Source organism: Amphiprion ocellaris, chromosome 1, assembly GCF_022539595.1.
Source record: "Amphiprion ocellaris isolate individual 3 ecotype Okinawa chromosome 1, ASM2253959v1, whole genome shotgun sequence".
Classification (NCBI taxonomy): domain Eukaryota; kingdom Metazoa; phylum Chordata; class Actinopteri; family Pomacentridae; genus Amphiprion; species Amphiprion ocellaris.
Genome location: NC_072766.1, coordinates 17,692,803 through 17,715,127, shown reverse-complemented (window position 1 = coordinate 17,715,127; position 22,325 = coordinate 17,692,803). Strand labels below are relative to the sequence as shown.

General features: G+C 41.5%; 1 protein-coding gene across 2 annotated transcripts in view; it reads right to left on the bottom strand.

The window, feature by feature from the left end:
• Nucleotides 1–22,325, bottom strand: part of spata17 (spermatogenesis associated 17) — a 76,716-nt gene that overhangs the window by 30,169 nt on the left and 24,222 nt on the right. The window contains exons 9-10 of one of the 2 annotated variants that reach the window (XM_023261360.2): nucleotides 21,428–21,564; nucleotides 7,769–7,910 (exon numbers count right to left, since the gene is read on the bottom strand). In XM_023261360.2, the coding sequence (XP_023117128.1) occupies nucleotides 21,460–21,564 (105 nt within the window). In that variant the 3' untranslated portion in view covers nucleotides 7,769–7,910; nucleotides 21,428–21,459. Of the gene's footprint in view, nucleotides 1–7,768; nucleotides 7,911–21,427; nucleotides 21,565–22,325 lie in introns of those variants that run through there. The other variant, XM_023261361.3, reaches the window with a different exon arrangement.

The following is a 22,325-nucleotide window of genomic DNA, read 5'->3' as shown; positions in this document are numbered from 1 at the left end:
CATTTAACAAATGATCCAACTCTCACTAAGGTCTCCTCTCCCTCTTTGTCTATCACACTCTCTCAGTTTCTTCACTTTCTCTCTGTTCTCCCATTATTCCTCTTTGGCTTCCGTCTCCATCGCTCCCAAATCTCTTTAGGTTTGTCTTGAGCTACAGGATATGAAATTGACTTGTAAAGAGGAGACAAGTATTCACAGAGGATTTTGCTATTCAAGGTTGATTTCATTTTATTTGCTATCAGGGCTGTCTGTCTGTTTGCATGTTAAAGATATGAGCTGAGTGCACAAACGTGTGTGAGTGTGTGTTGCTCTATGCTTTGTGTCTGCCATTCAACCAGCTGTACATATGTCACACAATCTCACTTTCTATACATGGTTATATTAGACATATGCTTAACGGGGGCCGGGGGGATCGCTTGCAGCGTTGTGCACTTAGGTAGATGTGTGTGTGTCCCTGAGCAGCAGTCTGTGCTCCTGTACCAATCCAATGAAGTTGTCTGGGAATGACAGCTTCATTATCTCATATGAAAGTGGGACAAATGGAGGCTTGTCTCTCTATCATTCTGTGTGTAAGTATGGAGAGCTGAGAAAACAAAAACCTTTTAACACACACACACACACACACATACAGGGACACACAGCTATACTGCCCTTTTTTCCACCTTTTCGAACTTGTCTCAGGTTCAGCATTTCCAATCACCCATCTCTGTCACACTCATTCCTCTGATGAGCGTTTGTGTGTGTGTTGGCAGCTGGGAGCAGTAAGTGATGACTATGTCTAAATGTTGATCACTGGGAGATGCTCTGTTGTTCTGGGATGAGGTGGTGGTGGGGGGGATATATGCATGTGTGTGCATGTTTTGGGGGGTTGCTGGCAGATGTCAAACAGTTGAGGCTTCCCACAGACGTGCTGACAACTCTCTTAGTAACTGGGCACCTTAGGGGGGCAAGACAGGTGTGTGTGTGTGTGTGTGTGTGTGTGTGTGTGTGTGTGTGTGTGTGTGAGACAGGGAAACAGACGTGACCTACCCTCCTCCATCCCATCCCATCTGCATCCTGACATCTGACAGGGACATCACACCAGGCCAATCCACCGCTCCATATATGTGTGTGTGATGCCTCACATCCGGTAGAAAGGTAATAGTATGTAAATGACCCCACATATGCCGTCCATGAGAAGACGGAGATGGACACACACACTTCCCCCCAACCCCGCTCTATTACACACACACTCTCTAATGCCCTCAGGGTTGGGGGGTCTCGGCCCCTGTCTGATTTCTTTGGGTCAGTTTCTCACACTTCTGACAGGGTCACACACCTCTCCTCTCATTATTAACCTGCAGTAAAAACGCCACGCAGCCAAACACTCGGAGTGTGTGTGTCTATAGGTGTGTGTGAGTGATTAAGTCAGAGTGGAGTGTGTGTGTGTAAAAAGAATAGCTGACAAACTGTTCATGTGTGCGTGGGAAGGAGATGAAGACGGAGAGAGATGGAATAGATGGAGAGGTGTGTGTAGGAGTGTATAGAGGTAAAGATAGAAAGGAGTCACTCCGTTTTGTGTGTGTGTGTGTGTGTGTGTGTGTGTGTGTGTGTGTGTGTGTGTGTCCTCTGGGCATTACCTATCACATTAGCAATATGACAGACTGCCCGGCCTCCTCTCTCATTTCCCGTCAATCAAACACATTCAGCCAACAACACCTCACTTTATAGAGCAAAACCACCCAATTACAGTTTTAACATGTTGCTCTTGTGCTCTAGGACAGTTTAATGTATGTATCTATGAACATTCAGCACCATTTGGTAGCCTTTTAACCTCATGTCTCCCATCTGCAGACAATTTCAGCCATACAAAGGCAGATTTGACTGTAATTTGGTTATAATATTACACAAAATGGCCACAAGGAAGAAACTCTCAAACACAGTGAATATATAGGTTGTCACCTGTTATTGAGGCTTTTGTGGAGACTCCAAACATATATGCTGCAAAAGCAGAAAAAACAAGGAAAAGAGGATCAAGCGAAATGAAAAAAAAGATTGAAGAAGAAGAAGAGTGTGTATTCATACACACATATACAGGAACTTACTTTTTGCTCCCATGATTCCCAGCGTGCTGTTAGAATTATAAAGAATTAAATCCCCTCTAAAATTCCATCACAGTTACTGACAGGATTATGTTGTTTATGTGTATGTGAGAGTGTGTGTGAGAGCATGAGTTGACGTGATGAGAGTCCTGCTGTGTGGTCACTGCTACACAATAGGATTATGACCAACACCTACCTGTGTGTGTCTGTGTGTGTGTGTGTGCGTTAGCAGAGCAGTGACCATCGAGAGAGGCTCCTGAATGATAAACAGTGACTATGTCTGCCTTTGTTCCCTCGTTCTTTGTCTTTATCTATCTCTCCATCTATCTCTCGAACCATCTGGACCCTCTTTCTAAAGCACCCCTCCCATTGGCTGCCAACCCCAACACATAGACACGTATATATACACATGTTGAGCACTTATGGTGAATTCTCAACATATATGCACATGCTTTATAGGTAAATGTACATGATACACACTGTTTTTATTTGTGTGTGGTATGATCATGACATATATTGCAACCCTGAAGCCTAGATTGTATTTTGCAAGGTATATTTTAAAATATGTTCAGTGTTTTCTCCAGATGACGAAAGCATGATCTTTTATTGTTCATTCTGGTGGAGGTTCTTTAAACAAATGTGTCTCCAGTTTCACAGTTGTTCATATTACTTTATGTCGTTTCACGTCATTTTTTCAATTTTTCATATTTAACCAAGACCACAATCTGTCCCAAACAGTAACTCATAATATCAATGCCTAAACATAGATATGTTCTACATTTTTTAGGAGTTGTGAATCGATACTGAACATTTGAAGCATTCATTAAAAACTTTTCCTTCTTATGTTGATGAAAAATTTATTTTAGGCGACCACGTGTTTCCTGCAAAATCAGTTTGCTTTTGACTTGTTGTCTATCAGAAAGAGTCAGTACACTGACAGACTGCGTGGGTGGAGGTATAAAGCAGGAGTGCACATAAAAAGTTGGACAAAATGCAGCATATAGAAATCATTCCTCCTGCTGCTTCCATTTCCTCAGTGCTGCCTATTAAACCTTACACACAATACTCTATGAAAAAAATCTGCTCAAGTATTTTGGATGAAGGTGAAAAGTCGAACATGATGACTCCCTAACTGAGACTGTGTGGCCTTGAAAACTTACAATCTGGTTGAATGCATACATTTAAAATAAGTTCTCACAATGTTATGAAAAAATCGTCTGCACATGTGTGAGAACAGTAGTAGTGTGTTTGTGTGTGTGTGAGTTTGTGTGTGGTGTGTGTGTCTGTGCCCCCCCCAGGCTCACTCCATCAACCTCCCTTCACCACCAGCTGTCTCCCCTCATTTACATACTCTCTCCTCCCACTAATGGAATTAGCCACAAGTTTCCTGAGGTGAGTCAACACACACAGACACACAGACCTATAGACACAAGAGTGTGCACTGTATGTGTGCATGTACAAGCTATTTTGGTTGTGGTGTGTTATTCGTGTGTGTATGGGCTGGAGATGGGCTGCGAAGGTCAATCAGAAGACACAAAGATTGCAGCTTAATCCAAAACTACTAAAACAATGAGAAATACAAAAAGACATTATCAGGGTTTTCCTCCTCATCCAGAAGCCAGCCAGTAAAGAGACAGTCAGTCAGCCAGTCTGACATTAAATAGGACTGTTTGATAAGCAAACACACCTGTTGCGTGCCCCACATCTGGTTTTGTGGCTCACAAAAATTATATGTACCTGCAACACAATCTTCTTTTTACACACAAACTTTACTTACATTACATTTGCCCTCAGTTGCAGTTCAAGGCTGCAGTGCTGCGTACAGGACAGTTCACTCTCTGAAACCAAAGCCCACCTTGCATGTTATTTTAAAAAATCACTTTTGTCACACCATTTATCAGTAAAAACAGAAAGAATCGTCAGTTTTTCAATTTTCTGAACTATTTTCCTTTGATGTGTTGCTCTGCCAGAAAATGTAACCGAAAATAAGCTCAAAATCATAATATTTCATTTAAAAAAATCTTATTCTATATGCTTCATTTTAAAATTTGATTTAAAAAAACCATTGGCTCCAGACAAAAACGAAAACAAACAAACAAAAAGCTCCTTAGTGCAACCGAGAAGCTATTAGTGATTTAGCTGCAACCAACAGTCATGACACAAATTGAGGGATGCTGAATTAGGATGAACTGCAGGCTGTGCTCACAAAGAGCAGGTAAGGAAATGAGTACGGAAACTAATCAAAAATATAAGAAGCAAAATATCTAGTATGTTGAGTACTGTTAACACATGCAGCCACTTGGAAAGTGCTGCACATGCCAATTTCATTTTATTTTTCTAGAATAAGCAATCGATCTAATTCAGTTTTCATTTTCTCTTTGTGTAGTACAACAGAAGACATGTTTGAATTCTCTCTGCTTGTAGTCATGTCTTGTAGTCAAGGATGTTAAGTAAGTGCACATGTGACAGGAGTAAATACAATGTCTAGAAACTGTTCAAGGTTCAGACGGTTAATGTAACCCTCCTTACTATCTTCAGTTGATGCTCAATTTAGTTTCGAACTGTGTCTGGGCCCTGTTATGGTGGTACAAAATCCCCACTGAATTGGCAACCTCCCTCCTTCTATAGCAGGCTGGTGGTGGTTTCTAATGCTGTTACCAGTGCTCTGTATTATGGACCTTAATAAAGCAACAAATTGCAAGCCAGCTTGGAGTTAGACACAACTGTTCTTCGGTAAGATGCTAAAGATTACTCATATATTTCCAATACAGTCTATGAATGTTTAAATTTGTGTGGTCATGTGTGATGGTTGTTTTGAGTAAACTGTCTTCTTGTAAGCAAAAAAAAAAGACATGTTAAGCCACATGAGAATTCACCGTTTCACTGTTGGACCACTAAAGGAAATGTTTTCTTGTGATAGAGCTAAAGGTGAACTAATCCAGTCCAAGGTTGGAAACTTTCTTTCTACGCCTTGCCATGACCTTGGGAAAGTTTCATGAGTCCCATTCCCAGCATACCCAACCAGCCTTTTTTCTCACCTTCTTTTAACTGTCTCCTCTGCCCCTCTCTACCGATGGTGCTTTGCTTTCTTTTGTTTTGTCCTCCATCTCTCTGTCAGCAAATCGCATCCATCAATACAGAACTGTCAGTCACTGGAGTGACAATTGGCAGCTGTCGATAGAGTGTAGAGGGTCGCTGGTCTATATAGGCTTCAGCTCCTAAAATACTATCAGCTGCCAATACATAAACACACACACACATGCACAGAGGCACAAAGACACACACATACACACAAACCTTTCTCTCTCTTTGCATCCTCATCACACTTCATCATCGCTGACATAGGAAAATTTGGTTTGGTAGCAACGAGATCAGATCAGATGAGGAAACAAAGAACCACCTTCTGACTATTCAATCTTTAGCAGCTTGCACACACACACACACACACACACACACACACACACACACACACACACACACACACACACACACACACACACACACACGTTCACACACTATTGCACTGATAAAGGTCTTTGACACAGACTGGAGTCACTGACACATGGCTCCCCCTACTGGAGACCTATAAGACCTTTGGCAATGACATTCCAGTCCCTGGTTACACTGTAGCACATTAACATTCATTAATTGAGTCAATCATCCATCTATTCATTTAATCACTCCTCCCTCTCTCTGCCATCCCTTTCCCATCACTTCTTCCTTCTTTCTTCATGCAGTCTTCTCTTTTTCATGCAGTTGCTAAACTTCTACCCTTGCAGCCTTCCACAGTTCCTCCTTTCTCACTCTGGTTCTAGTTTAGGTGTTAAGCCTGAAAACGTGGTTCATACACTTCCTCTTTGGACATAAGACACTGATTCAATATATTAAATGTGAGAATCAACCCTTGGAAGATCATTACAGATGGAAAGTGAAACCAAAATGAGCACACAATGTTGACCCCTAAGCAGTGATGGATGTCGTTAAATAAACAATTTCATTTTGTCTTCTAAAACAAAACAAACAACAACATAAAAATAACATGATCCTCAGATTTCCAGGGTTTCTTGCCACCACATACTCTTTCAGATCTCAAAAAATAAAATCCTGTCTACAAGTTATTACAGAGTTGTGATATATCACGCACAACCAGAGCAGATGACAAGAATATGATGACTGGAACTGGTAGGACACGTGCCTGTCTGCGTTCCCCTCTTTTACGCAAATGGTGTCCATCCGTATGAGAAATGTGATTACAAATGAGAGTGTGAGTGAGAGAGCGGAGTGCCACAGCTGGCATGGCATCTGGCTTGGCATATCGTTGCCCGGCCTCACCCACTGCCTGTGCGCTCTAATGTGGCTGTCGACAAGCCCATTAAGAAGCCATTACTAAATGCTCTGTCTCTGCTCCTCTTCCACGCCTTATAGCACAGGCCCGGGGGAATGCCAGCAACATGAAGGAGGAGAGAGACGGAAAGGAAAGAAAGGAAAAACAGGTGGGAGGACCAGTGGAGACGGAGCAATAGGGAACAACGCGAAGCTTGTGTTAGAGATTTAACACCTGGATTTCATGATGAAACTTTTGTGTCATGTCTGTGCCAAAGCCAGAAAGTGAAGGCTCTGAACTCGCTTTATATATCACCATCAAAACAGAAAACCAGGTAAGGAAGTTGTGCCTCAGGGCATAGGATGGAGTGTCATGAAGTCTTCACTGCCACAAAAAGTTCAGTGCTAGTCTAAATAATTCAAATCCTAATTTTAAATGAGCTACAAAAGTCTTTGAAAAATACTAAGGAAAGATGACGTACATTTTTGAAAGATTTCTTCAAGATGTAATTTAGAGCTGAAACAATTAGGTGATAGAGAATTAATCAGCAGAAATTTTGATCATCACAAAATAGTTTTAAACCAAAAACTGCTAAAATTCAGATACCTCATAATGAGATGTGAATATTTTATGGTTTTCTTACTCGCCTGTGATACTAAACAGAATACACTGGGACTTTGACTACCACATAAAACTAGAAATTTGAAGTTGTCACTGTGGGTGTTTAATTCATTTTACTACTCTGAATAAAGTATCTGCTATAAGCACCAACAATTAATCTAAACGTATGTACTGAAGCACATTTACCAGCCGTGAAGTTGGTATTACTTACACCTTGTGAGTCTGTGGCAGTGTCCCGTCATATGCTATTAGTACCTAAATACATACCACGCAAAATCTGTCTTTTTGTATAATATCATAAATATTCTAAACTTCCTCATATAAGACTGGATTACAAACCAAATATCATAACACAAATAGGACACAACAAACAGTCTGGAATTCAATCTGATTCTATTCCATGCTTTGTGAAGCACTGTCATAGGTGCAGAGTTCTTGTTGATCAGCACAAGAGAAGTTTTTCACTGCCGGCACTATAGCTGCCTGCAGGTGCACATGCTGTCTCTTAGAATGGGTCACTAGATTAGACCTTCTTCTGTCACACATTCCCACTAAGTGACTCGAGTTCATGCACATTCAGGACAATGCGAGCGAAATATTTGGCACAAAAACAGAATCGGTAGGAGTGTGTTTTCTTTAAAGAAAAAAAGAGTAAAGGTTACATGAGGCGAGCCGTTATTAAAAGACTGACAGGAAGAAATCTCCGGAAGAGTGAAGTGCACATAAACATATTAGGCAAATGCAATGAACAATGTGTCTTTATTTGTACTTCTCGTAATCATCTCAGGGACGGAGGAGGTGTGTCACACAGTGATACCTGCCTTGGAGTACAGACAAGCAAACGTATCAAAGATGTTGAAGGTGGCAAACACCGTCTTGAACGGCTGTAGGGGAGGCAAAGCAGAGAGAACAAGGGGAGGGGGAATAGAGAGAAAGTGGGAAAAAAGAAAAACAGAGAAAAGGGGGTAGTAAGTGGTTTTTTCATCACTGATAAGTTAAAATATCTGTGTTCAAAATCAAATTAATTGCTACTGGACATAACTTTCTTCAAATATCTTTGAACAAAATAAAATTAAAAATAACATCCTACAAACAGTGCCGAGGATTTAGAGAATAAAGCTGCCATGACCGTTTCCTGGCTTAAATAAATGAGGGTGAAGGTGTACATCCATGCATTATGATTCACAAATATCCTACACTCATCAAGATCGTGAGCAACTGCTGTGTGCGTCTGTGTGTGTGTGTGTGTGTGTGTGTGTGTGTGTGAGGAGGAGAGAGAGTGAGTGTAGAGCGGTGAATTGCTCTTTTCATGAGTGACTGTGACAGGTTTCTCATCAGGCCCTGAAGCCTCCTCGCAGTTAGAGACCACGTTCAGCACGGTCTCCAAACAATAAACACACACACTCACATGAAGGCATGCTGAACTGGGTGACAGTATAAAAGAGAGTTTTCTGTAAAACTACAGCTTACCGGAGCAGTAGCTGGTACCACACATGTGCGTATGTGTGTTTGTGCGTCTGCACCGGCTGCTGGAACTAAGCGGGGCTTTTAATCACGGCTGTAACGGGCAACATTACCAGCAGCGGCAGCAGGCTAATGATGAATGCCCGAGTCTCCGTGCAAACCCTGACCTCCTTTTCTGCTGCGATGCACAAAAAGCTCTAGTTCTCTCACCGAAACGCACGCACACAAAGGTACTAGCTGGCACGTATGCACACATCTTTTAAAAACTCTGTCACACACACACACACACACACACACACACACACACACGCCTTTCAGGCCGGCCTAGTTGCTCAGGGAATGCATGTGTTTGTGTGCGTATAGGAATGAAATCATGCAACCTGTTCAATTTGACCTCTTAACTCCTCCTGAATATTACTACTTATTACCTTAGCACCCTCCAAATAAATTTTTCTCTCAAATTTGGCATCAGAAGAAGACAGCAACAGAATGACTGAGAGGTAAATGTGAGAGATAAAGAAGAGGATGAGAGAAAGATAGTTGTGATAACAGTGTTACATGAAATGCAAATAAGAGAGAAAGAGCTGGAGAAATAGAAATAAAAGAGAGGAAAAGAGACCCGAACATGAGAGAGACAGATGGTTAAAAAAGACGTAAACAAGAAAGATTTTGCAACCAAGGGAGGGAGTAGTTACAAACGAGTGTAAAGTTTTGATGAAGGACAAACTAATGTCAGGGACTGGGGCGGTTCGGGCTTCCTGCTCCCCGGCTACCACATGTGATCCCGCCTGTCACTCACACTCCATCGCTATGACAATCATCATAATGCCGACGCCTGGAGGCGGGGACAAGCCTGTCCTTGTAACAAACAGAACCCCTCCGCGATCTGACGCCAACAACTGCCGAGAAGATCTCACGCACACACGCATAAACATGACGGCCATCACCGCAGCGATGCCACACAAATAGAAGCCCTGGCACACAAAAAAATGAAGCAAGTTCCAGTTTAAATTTAAAATGAAAGCTCTATTTTTCAGTAACAGTGATGTAATGTGATGTAATGTGATGTGATGTGTTACTGTCACCCTTTTCAGAGCGCGATGCCTGTTTTGTCAAACACATTCACTGTATGATATGAAGCATGTGGCTGTCTGTGCATCTGGACAGGTGTGTAAGTGTGTACGTGCTTATAGATTTACTGAATCTATGCATTGAAACAACACATGAGAGTTTGTGATTGGTGTGAACACATGCGTGTGTGACAGACAAGTGAGACAGAGACAGCGTGTGCATGTGTATGTGTGTTGGCCACAGGGCAGGGAACAGGGACTTGTCAAACTGAGGAATAGATGGCAAACTGGATGGTGATGCCAGCCTTGTGTGACAGTTCCTTCATATACATACGCACTCACACACATACGCACATGCAACCCCCCAAACCTACCCCAGTCCCACACTCTGGAGCTGTAAAAGCTGGGGCGCAGAAAGAAAACGAGACTGGTGGAACCTCCCTTTAACTGGAGGCTGATTAGTGTCTGTGTGTGTGTGTGTGTGTGTGTGTGTATTTGTGGTGGGGTAAGGTTCAAAGTGTCACATCAATTTGTGGCTGTGCTGTTTCTGAAAGAGGCTAACCCCACTGCCACTTAGGCTTAGCACAACAGTGAACAGTATACTGGCAGGCAGGATGCATAGATATGTCGGTACGCACACATGCATGCCTACACAATTACTGCAAGCATGCATTTTAGACCATTTAGGTTAGGTTTTTTGGGGGGGACTTGTTCTTATCTGAGTAAAAGGTTAGACAAAAGAAAAGCGTGCTGTAAGCTGCACAGATTGTAAAGTCTGTTAATGAAAATTTGTGATTTGTGATTTAGAACTATATAAATAAAAACTGACTTGATATGACAGTTCTTATAGACTAAAATTCTAAATTCTTTTCATTTTAAATTTCGGCTATACAACATTTTCTTTAAAAATGTGTTGATTATTCAGCTCCACATGCCAGAATCCAAGAAAACACACAGTGGCACATTTGTGGTCACTTTACATACAGGATGACAGTGCTGTAAGGCTTAAGAAACACACCATGTGAATAATCACTACAGAGGCCACACACACACACACACACACACACACACACACACACACACACACACACACACACACACACACACATATCTAGTTGAATACAATTTCCTGCAAATCTATCAAAGCATTTGCCTGAAATTGTATTTTGGTGGGATGCTCCATTGTACCTCTGAGCCCAGAGCGAAAGCAGTCAGCTGAGGTGGAGTTGCTGGTTAGAAACCCCCAGGGGTGACCTGGCCAGGGCCCCAGACCACTTTAACCACTCGTCTCCATTAACAGGCTCCCAGATATCATTATGCTCCCTGGGGACCAGGCGTGCTCTAACCAACCATTTACCCTCTCCCTCTCCTCTATTTCTCTCGCTCATGCCTCCCTCTCTCTGCCATGATGTTACTCCATGAAAAAAGACAGCAGGGAGAAAAATATGAGATTGATTTATTTGCTTCAGTGTTCTTTGGGATGGAGTCCTCTCCCACTCTTTCTCTCCCGCTTCTCTCTCTCTTTCTCTGCAAACTGAAACCAATTAGCGGGCAGAGCACTTGTAGCGGGGAATGTAGGGCAAGCGAGGAGTAATAAAAAAGTATTGACTTTTCTGTGACTGTATGCGGCGTGAAAGGGGTGCCGCGGCCTTGTCCGACATGAAAGGAGCTCCATTAATTTCACTTATTTCACCCAGGCCCCTGTCAGGAGGCCCTAATGCGTCCCAGGCGCACTTCTCACATGCAGGCACTCAGACAGCGCAACACAGCTCCAGCCTGGTTACCAAATGAGTTTACATTATATATCAGAGTGAGGGGGAGAGAGAAGAGCGCAAGAGAAAAGAGTCATTTCTAATTCTCTAGTTGAGACACAAAGCGAGACCTTCCATACGTAGCTAATTTTGCTCCAGTCTCACCTCCTCATCCTCTGCCTGTCTGAGCTTCTCTCATTTGTTCTGCATGATATAAAGGTCTCTGAAAACTGACCTACAGTATCCAAACAGGAACACAACAAAGCAACAAGACACTTCTGAGCTAATTTCCTTGTGACAAGTCAGTCCACCAAAAAAGGAAAGTAAAGCAAAGGCAGACAACAGGATGCTGTTTCACAAAGGTGGGAAACAAAGGTGAGAATGATTTTCTTTTTTAGAAACAGCCTCAAATAAAAAAAATCACGTTTTCCTAGCGTAGGTTTAATACTTGATATAGCACATTTCCTGCACCCTGGGAGTCACACAAAAACAACACAATAAAAGGAGTAAAAAAGATAGAATGCCTTTAGATTATTTTTACATAAATGCCTGCGAAAATTAAAAAAAAAGAGTGACCACTTTAAAACTTATTTCACGGCCGTATAGTACCACATAAACATAAAACATAACCCCAGTCTACCTGTAAAATACAATATTTTGGGGGAGATGTTCATTGCATTTCCTATAGCTTTATCACAGTTCTCTGGAAGATGATTGTAGCTCCTGATTATGAAAGAACAGTTAGCAAAGACAGGGTCTATGAACTTTTCTCATCTGGCTCTTGGTGTTAGCCTAATGCCACCAGGTAAATGCCATTTATATGGGATTCTAGGAGCATTAAGTATATATATATATATATATATATATATATATATATATATATATATATATATATATATATATATATATATATATATATGTGTGTGTGTGTGTGTGTGTGTGTGTGTGTGTGTGTGTGTGTGTGTGTGTGTGCGTGTGTGTAAGCTTGTGTTTGGATGTGCATGTGTACAGTATATGTGTATGCCACAGTGTCTGTGTGTGTAAGAAAGAGTGAAGAGTGAGAGGCTATCTGGAGACAGAAACTAATCAGTGTGTGTGAGATAAGAAAGCCGCCTTTATGGTGTATGGTAATCAGCCCCCCCTCGGCCTGCCACCGCCATGCATAATCACCACGACTTATTCACATGATTGATGAAATATGCGTCTGTGAAATCTGAGCCGCTTTTGTTATCATCCTGTTTTTCCATTCTCCCATCTCTCTTTCCTTTTCTCTCAATCTTTTTTTTTGTCTTATTCAACCTCTCTGTCCCTCTCTATATCTCTCCCCTGCTCCGCAGTGGCCTAAGATGTTTGGAACCATGTACAAACAAGAAATTACACACACAGCATGCGGTCTGTCTGACATACACACACACACACCCACACACTCACTCTACACATATTTTTTCCCCTAAGGTACTATCAGGATGCATTGGAGATGCATAAGAAAAGCAGTATCATCTCAAGAGGATTACGAAGAAAAGGAGAGAAAAAAAAGAAATGGGTAAGAGACAGTGACTAAATGAGAAAATGCATTAATTGTTCTGTCCTGTAGAGAGAAGTGTCGGCTGGATTAGAAGAGGGCGAGAAGAGAGAGAGATGAAGTGATAGACGGAATTAGATAGATAGATCCTGCAGAAAGCTCCTGTCATTGACACTCAATCGCATTAATCAGGGAACAAATGCAGAATTCACAACTACTGCAACATGAAGAAGCAAAGGCAGAAAGCATTTAAACAAAAAGAATCAATTCCATACAAAAACGCAGCTACCAAAACAATATGATTTCACAAAAGTTATGTGATCCAAAAAAATGTCTCATGCAGGAATATTTAACCATATAAATATAACTGTGAAAATAACTTGACATCTTTATTGATGTTACCTTTCCAGTGAACTATGGTTCAAACACAAGTCAAAAGCACAGCTGTCTCTATGCATTCGTGCCATTATCCTTCAATGCCATATTTCTGATGTTTACTTCACAATCCTCACAATGAAGCACAACATATCGGCTGCCATGACAACTTTCCAGAGTTGTAAATCCTGTGCAAGCATTAAAAAAAAAACTAGGTGTAGTTATTTGGTATCAGACACACCTTCAAGCTCACTGATCTATTAGTCAAACTGAACTTCTTGTGTCATATTTCACTGTCCCCACATGACAAACACGGCTCTTTGTGATGTGTTAACACAGGGTTGTTTTCATTTTGAAGTCACTTGAAGAGAACACTTAGGGGAGCAAGATGAAGCAGAGATTCCCCAGGTTGTGATTTAGGGGGGTAAAAAGGCCAAGGACTTGGGAGAAATCAGAGCTTAAGCTAAAGATTGGGGTATTTTTGAAACAACGTTATTTGTTGTTGGGTGTTTTAAATGGCCACACACTGTGGCACAAGGAGCTGTATTTTTGTCATTTCCCAAAGGAAATTCACATGCACAAGTTGGTACACATTAAAGGTAACAAACTCGGGTCCATTTTCAACTGTCAATTGCACCGTCAGAAGGAGGCTACAGATGCTGTGACCATCCAACAAGTATACTGGTGCCCCAAGGCATACAATAGGGAAGGACTAAGAGAGACAAAGCCTGGGAAGAAGGCTACAACTAGGACTTTGATTTGGGTTGAGAGTGGGCGCTGGGGGAAGGTGGGGGCTGAGACTGAAGGTAAGATTAAGACTGGGGCTGGGGCTGGTGAATTAAGGCCCCCAGCCTCGGGGTGCTATTACACATCTATAATGAGAAACGGAGAAGAGGGAGGCTTGTCTTTGCACCTCGGCCCACCTTAGATTAAATATGCACAATTCCCATGCAAAATGGGCCACGAACAGCCGGGACCAGCATTGCTGTCTAATCCCCTGTGCTGGAGTTGTTTCAGCCAGGGTTAACAGGCTCATCAGTCAACACAGGCTGCTTTGCACAGGACATCAAGGCCATTTGCAGGTTTAAGTGTTTGTGATTGCTTCCCTTTCCTGGTCCCACCACCACCCCAGCCCCCTGACACAGACTCCAACGCTGGCTAGTGAACATATAGGCCTGTAATAAGACACACATAATAGCATAGAAAAAGGTGTGGCTTTCACATACACAGCAAGCTGCTTACCAAGTACAATACTAAATATACAAAACACAAAGTGGAAAAACAAGGCCCTGACACACAGAGACACATGATAGATAGATAGATAGATAGATAGATAGATAGATAGATAGATAGATAGATAGAAAATGCATCTTGCAATGACAAAATGTATTGTTTGACTTTTTTTAAAACTGTAAAACACTCATTTAAGTCTACAAAATGTATGCCATCTGCTGTAGCTTCTGTGTCCATCTACACTCTAGCTTCATCACAATGAATTTGCATTTCATAGCCAGGGTTGACTTCTATCACCAACACACTGCTGTATGGGAGGGCTGTCATGTTCATGTCATGTGCTTGTGTGCATGTTTGTGCATGTGTACAGTGCTATAGTGCAGTATTTGATAGAGCACACGCATATTTTGCAAGAAAGCAGGGGGGGGGTGTAGGGAAAAAAAGTTGCTGGTAGGTACTGCACATGAAGAAGACTGAGAAAAAGAGAACAAGTGTGCAAATAAACAATACAGTGAGGCAAAGAAGGAGTGATGGCAGGAGAAAGAGATAGACAGTGATTATACCACACTACATACAGTATGGTTCAGTGGAGCATATCCGCACAGGGACAGGCAGTCCATTAAAGAACAGACATCCCAATCCAGCTTGTCTGCCTGCTTTCTCTTACATCCATGTACACATGGAGAGGAGACCATCTACATAGAACTGAAAACAGTCTCCCATCTTGATTTCACCTCAGAATAACTATGATGACATAGCAATTTATACCGTAGGTATCTTTCATTTTCATGCTAATACTGCCACTGCATTCTACTCGTGTGTGCTGTCTTGTTGGGTGCATTAAGGCATCCGAAGATAAACAAAAACAACTTTTTGTAGAGATAGATATCGCAATAATTGTAGTGTATGTAGTACATTTAATCCAGCTAATTGTAGTGTATATAGTACATTTAAATTAGCTAATTACCTAATGAATAGTAAGCCTCTTGTCTAACTGACCTCATGCTATAATTTAAAGGATTGTAAAATTTCTCAGGGTGAGAGATTTTACTTGTCAGTGCCACTTAGCTGCATTCTGTTAATTAATGCCAATTAATGCCAATTAGCGTAAACACTAAATTACATGACCATTACTTAAAAATAGCCTTTTGACAGGTTTAAGTAATACAGCTTTTTTCCTGCACTAATTTATAGAATGTTTCAGACTTGGTGTGAAGAGGCCTTGATCTAAAGGCCTAAATACTGCATTCAGAACTAAAGAAGAAAATCTAAGTCTGCTACTACAACTACAAGTCTAGGTAAGTTATGAATACATTCAGTGATAAATTGCTAACCATTTTTATTTATTAGTTTAAAAAGGGGCTTGACGCAAATTCATACAGTTATGTTTAAAAAATGGCCTTACTTGACCTGAGTTAACCTGGTCAAGTCAGGTTAAACAGCTCTGAACATAAATAAAAGTCTAATGTCACTCACTCTCTTAAGTCACACCAAAGTATGACTACTAATTATTTAATTGAGGCTGTCCATTTAATACCCTGCTGCACGCACTTGGCCCTCATTGTTACCCTGAATGCAGGCTTCACAGTGCAAAATGCCACCATAATGGAAGTGAAGTGTTGGGTTAATTGATAAATCTGAGGTCCTGAGTAGGAAGGAGTGTGGCAAGGGGAATGTTTTACGACTGTGCAAATGAAGGGGCTGCAGAGTTTTACACACGCTGTAAAATGGATATGGAGAATTAGCGTTTCTTATTTCTCACCAAAGGAACATGGACACTAATGCAATACAGCTGGATAGATGAGCTGACACGATACATAGGGAATACATATGCATACAGACATAAAAGGTGGACACGAGTTTGCTGCCTCTGACCCCTCATTCCATTGTCTCTACTTGTGACCTCTTTCAGTTTAGGTAATAATTGCTAATGAATATTGTTCTCAATAAATAGATCCTTTATACATCAGTTGTATGCGTCATCGTGATACATTACCGCTGAGGTTACTAGGAGTGGGTACTCTGTGTATGTATGTATGCAGACACACCTTTCCATGTTGCCTGCAGCTTTGCAACCACAATACAATAATAAAGAAAACCAGTGCAGCTGGAAAGAGGCAATGGTGTAGTGTCTGTGTGGGTAAGAAGGGGCGTGTATGTGTCTGAATGTGCACCATGGCAAGAGGAAGTACCAAGGACAATAGTGGGGCAATATTAAAGTGTATATATGGGAAGGCTGTCGGCAGTTATCGGTTTGTATGCATGTATTTATGTGTATGCATGTGATTGTATATGTCTATGTATGTGTTCAGGAGAGAAGGGATGTTTTTGCAAATGTGTATTCTAGTGTGTATCAGTGTGTGTTGGTTCTGATCAGATGCTAGCTTTGGAAAGTTGTGACAGATGTCAGTCTAATGCAAAGGGAAGGAAGGGCTTGGAGCATAGAAAGACACAGACGTGACCACTCACTGTAGTGAACTTGATTAGCACGTAGCCTCCTAATTAGCAGTCCTCTATGGTTACAGGCAGAACCGCTGGTGACATGGCTAATAACACAACCACAAAATTAGCATAAACAGGGAGGATTTTACCATATCTGCATTTGAAATTAGTCATTGCTGGTGAATTTAGCTGGTGCAAAATTTTAAAATCCTTTAGAGCATTTTATCTTAAAACTAACATTACAGTATTAGCAGTTTTAAACTTTCCAAGACACTCACAAAAATGTCACTTTTTGGACCATCCTTTCAGCCGATTGATGTGATTTACAAGAAAATAATACTAGAGAAAATGACAGCAAGTGCAAACAATAAGATAGAGCCCAGGAGTGCTCATAGTGCCAGTGTCAATGCTTTGTACAAAGTTTTCCTTTGTTTTCACACATAAAGCTTTATTTGATGGTCTCTTCTCAACATGTGCTCAACATCCTTCAGTATGTCTTAAAAATTACTGGTTTAATTTTTAAATGTGAGTGTTGTCCCTCCTGCAATGGAATTTTCACACACCTTACTATTGAGTTATAGAATTACACAGACTTACAACCAATTACATTATAACAATATCAAATGAGGACATGTTTGTCTTTCGCATGCTTGCTTTGACTTATACACTCAGTTGGTCTCCATACATAAATTTTATGTTTTTGCCTAGTCGTCTGAATGCCAATAAATAAAAGTGAATAATACTAAACAAATACAGATGGAAACGATCCTGGTCTGGAGCAACACTGTGTAAGATCTGTTCTACAGGTATCAGAAATAGCTCTGATATTCTGACTGGTACTGAAGTGGAGCTTCAAGAGATTTAGATGAAACACTGAAGAAAAATAAATAACTTACTAAAGTGCAGAGGAGGATATTGGGCATATGAAACTGTGCAATGAGGGTAAAGGCACATATAGGTCAGAAAAGGGTCAGCCTGTACACAGCAACCCTTGGCCTGAAACAGGGCACTGGATTCCCGGAGAGGTGGGGACTGGCATCTATGTAATTATGTGTGAATGCATGTGTGTCCTGATAGGCTTGGCCACATTCACACTGACAGACTTTCTTACTGTGACCCAGATGGCTAAGGTAAATAAGGGTCCAGGAGTCATGGGCTATTTCTAGGGCTTGGTTTGGACTGGGGATGATGTGTACATTCTGCCAAGAGCTGTGATCGCCAAGCCAAAGAGCTGTGGTCTGGAAATAGGAAAAAAACTGGGCTATGTTAATGATAAGGCTTCAGGCTGTGTAGAGAAGCTGAAGCAAGGCTTAGTATGATGATTACAAGCAGGGCTAGGTAATGTGGCAGAGACTGGGTGAGAGGGCTATGGCTAGGGTTTGAAAATAATTAGGAACATGGCTGGATAACATAGCTAGATAATGTGGCTGGGGGGAGGCTCGCTAAGCACAGTATGAAGATGATGAGTACCAGGGTTGAGCTGTCCACTCCACTGGCACTGTGAGCTGTGACAAGAAGCTCTGCTGGCTGCTACTGTAGCTGGGGGTGATGCCAATGATAGGACTAATGCACTAATTACCACAGAGTGAGAGGAGAGAGAGAGTAAACAGAGGTAGAGAGACACAGAGAGACGAAAAGGGGAAAATCAAAGGTCTGATGAGCCGTGAGTGACAGCAGTATGACAGGACTGGGCTGAGGACAGGGACCTCTGTCTTAATAGCCTTCTTCAACATCCTACACAGCAGTGTCATATTAAAGGGAGGAGAAGTTTAGCAAGTGTTCCATTAGGAAGACAATAGATGATAGGAAATAGTAATATGTGTGTCCACATATTAAAGGGAGGGAAGTAGGAAGGTGGGTCTAACGGTTTGTATTTAGGTTCTTCTTCATTACCCAATGTCAGTGGTTTAACTCTGGTGTCTTCAATCTATGACTACAATCTAAAATCTTGACTTTGATGACATTGCCTTACAACAGGGACAACTTGGCTCTGGCCACAGTCAGCCAAAGGCCCGCTGAGGATAATGTTGTGAAGACGTAACAGAAAACAACTTATAGCCGAAATATGAGGACTGATTATCCAAATGATTTCAAACTGGGTACTGCACTTTTTTGGGTGTCCAACAGTACACTTGCCAAGTGTGAAGTAGGTTGAATGTCAAGAAAGGTGAAAGACGCACAGACAGACACACATTCACATTTATGTACTTACTAACTTACCTAGCATTGTGTTGCACTTTTTGACCGCAAGCAGTGATGTAGAGGAAAGTTTTCATAAACAGTCTTAAATATTGTTTTTCTGTTTCGTGCACCACCAACAAGCATCTGCCCGACACAAGCATGGGGGGTAGGATGTTATGACATAAATCTGTGTATCAAAATTGGTAAACAAAAATGTAATCATCCTACAGTATGAATAACGCCATCATACTATCAAATGATTACATACCATTTGTTTTGTCGCAAATAGAGCTTGCAGGCAAATCATGCTCTCAATTGCATGAGGGCAACAAAAAGGTCATGGATTTTTTTATTTCTGAAATTCTTATCTGTTCTCTTGCAATACTTTTGCATTACCTTACACTGAGTTTTACATTCCCCTGTGTATTTTTTGCTTTCTCCCTGATCAGTAGGAATCATTACCTTATTGGTCCATTCTAGGTTTAATACAAGATCATTTGGGGAGGAAATGTTGTTAACATGGTATGAAAAGAAAAAATGATGTGACAATTTAAATGGTGCATTTATTGATTATGGTTCCTTTCCAAAGGCCAAACTGTGACAGTATAGAGCTGCTCTGCTGGACCATATTTCTTGAAGCTGTGGCTGTGGATATAGTTACTGTGTGGACTTGAGCTGCATTTTATGTTGAAATTCTGACACGTTAGCCATGAATGAATCAGACATGAGGCATCAGCAGTGCATCAGATGTTCTACCAATACACTAAAAGATTTCAGAAATACAGTAGTTTCAATACATGAAGCACAATTATGTCAATCCAGTGTAGAGAGCTCTGCTGTTAACTAGCAAGAGCTAAGTAGCTACAATAATAAAGATTTGCTGCTGAGTAGCCACAGCTGAGGGTGCACTCAGGCTGTGGTTACAACTGGTAGTCAGCTACATAATGCACATAATGACATAATCAATAATACTATCATGAAGCTCAACATCCCTGTGTTGATCTGAGAAAATGTAAAAAATTGCAAGGGAACACAAAACTTGATGTGAGTGAACTCAAAATTTGTTCTGAGGAAACTCAAAAGTAGTTCATAAAAACATTCCCAATGTGTCCCTTCAAAGGCTCTGTGGACTTCCAATGCCATGCAAGTGTCTGTATGTAGAGTGGGACTGCAAAGTGATGTCTAATTTGAATCGTAAACTACATTATCCCTCACTGCATTAATTTTGGTGGTGCCACTGAAGATCTTAACAGCACACGCACATCTTTCCAACCATGCCACCAATATGGAATTTACAAACAGCGAATGATGCAATTTTTGTAAAATGTTCCAAGCACACTGATTTTGTTCCCCCAGTCTCTGTTGTCAGCTGGAGGAGACCCCATACACCCGCCCACTCACTCCCCATACTTATTTATCTCCCCTTCCTGGGGCCGTGTTAGTTCATTCCCCTGTCGCTGCTCTCTCCTTCTTCCCTTGCTCCTCTCTCTCTCTCTTGTTTCACTCCTCGTTTCCGGGCAATTGGGTCTGGGTGCTGGTGGTGGGGAGTAAGGGGTTGGGGTGGAGCTGCTGGGAACTTTGTGTGTGTGTGTGGGCGCGCATGTGAGTGTGTGTGCTGGGAAGTGAGCTAATAAAGGACGGTGATCCATGAAAGGCCTTGAGCAAAGACACAGTCAATTACCTAATGCCTGGACCAGACCGCAGGGCCCATGCACACACATTCTCTCACTAACATACTCATACGCACACACACACACACACCCATGCATACACCTCATTTACGTATACGTGGAAAGGGGGCAATGGAGGGCATAGCTGGGAATTGTGTGCATGCGTGTGGGTGGGTGTACATATGCGTGTGATGGGGAGCGCCGATTTATTAAATTGCTGTCACTTTTGACAAATTTGTGCAACGCAAGTTGAAAGGTTTAGGCTGCGCTGCTTCTCTGTTTTTCATCTTTTCTTTGAGGGGTGAATTATACCTTTCAGATCGAACCCAGGCAAGCACTAAACCCCATCTCTTTGCACAAGCTGGAAGCTGGAAGGTGTCTGGGGTGGCTTCAAGGCCAAGCTCCAGACCTGGGTTTAACACCTGACATTGATTGACTTTGACTTAAACTGTTAAAAACAGTTATCCTTACAGAATTGTAGGATTACTTTAAACCTATAGCACATACTTAAGGCAAGTTCTATCCCTTTAAACCAAAGATTTTGCTCTTTTTAACTGTATTTGAACATGTGACATTCATCAGCTCTGCACCTCTGCACAGTAGTTTAAGGTCTATCCTGATGTCCTGACTTAGAATCATTACACAAGGTAATATAACTGTGAATGCCAGTAAAGTTCTTGAATATTTTCTTACCTGCAAGTTTATGCCATATTTCAAGCTGGCATTTATTCTTTTATTAGTTCTTTCTTCTGAAGCTCTTGCTGATGTAGGCTGGCTGAGCAAAAGAACTGCTGCTGTGGCTCCCATGGTGAAGCGTACTTTCTGTTCCGCTGGTTGTCAAACAGAAAGAAACAACAAAGAGTTAAATGTTACACAGGTTGCGTATTAGCATAGTAGTTTTTCAGTAAATTTCAAACAGTAATTAATTGGGCATCAATCCATAGGAAAGAAAACGTAACAATCAAAAAAGCAAATACACTGGTAGGGACAAAAACCAGGGGAAAAAAAAGAAAACAGATCCCTGGCAATAGACAATAGTCTGCTCAGTCATTTGCATGGGAACAAAAGACTGAAGAACACTGGTGTGGCAAAAAAATGGGTGGTCTTTAATACTGTAGTCAGGGAAATTATTGTGTTAGACAGATCAAACACAGGGTTAATAGCAGTACTTCACACTCACACACATACAGCTGAGTAGATTAGCCTGTGAGTGGTAATGAGTTTATAGTCAAGTGTTTTAGCAAAGACACACAAGTACGTACACACAGACACACAGACACACAGACACACAGACACACAGACACACAGACACACACACACACACACACACACACACACACACACACACACACACACACGTACGCACACACGTACGCGCGCACACACACACACACACACACACACATGATTCCTAATTAAAACTTAAACAAGCTTTGAACTAAAGTAGGAAGTGACTGCAATACTGTTTAAAATAAATCCAGTTTGAAGTGTTCTTAATGTAATCGTCTGGCAGACATCTATGAGTATGAAGAAGTCATAATAAATGTATGTACATTTGCTCTGTCATTTTGCAAGACCTTATTTGTGACTG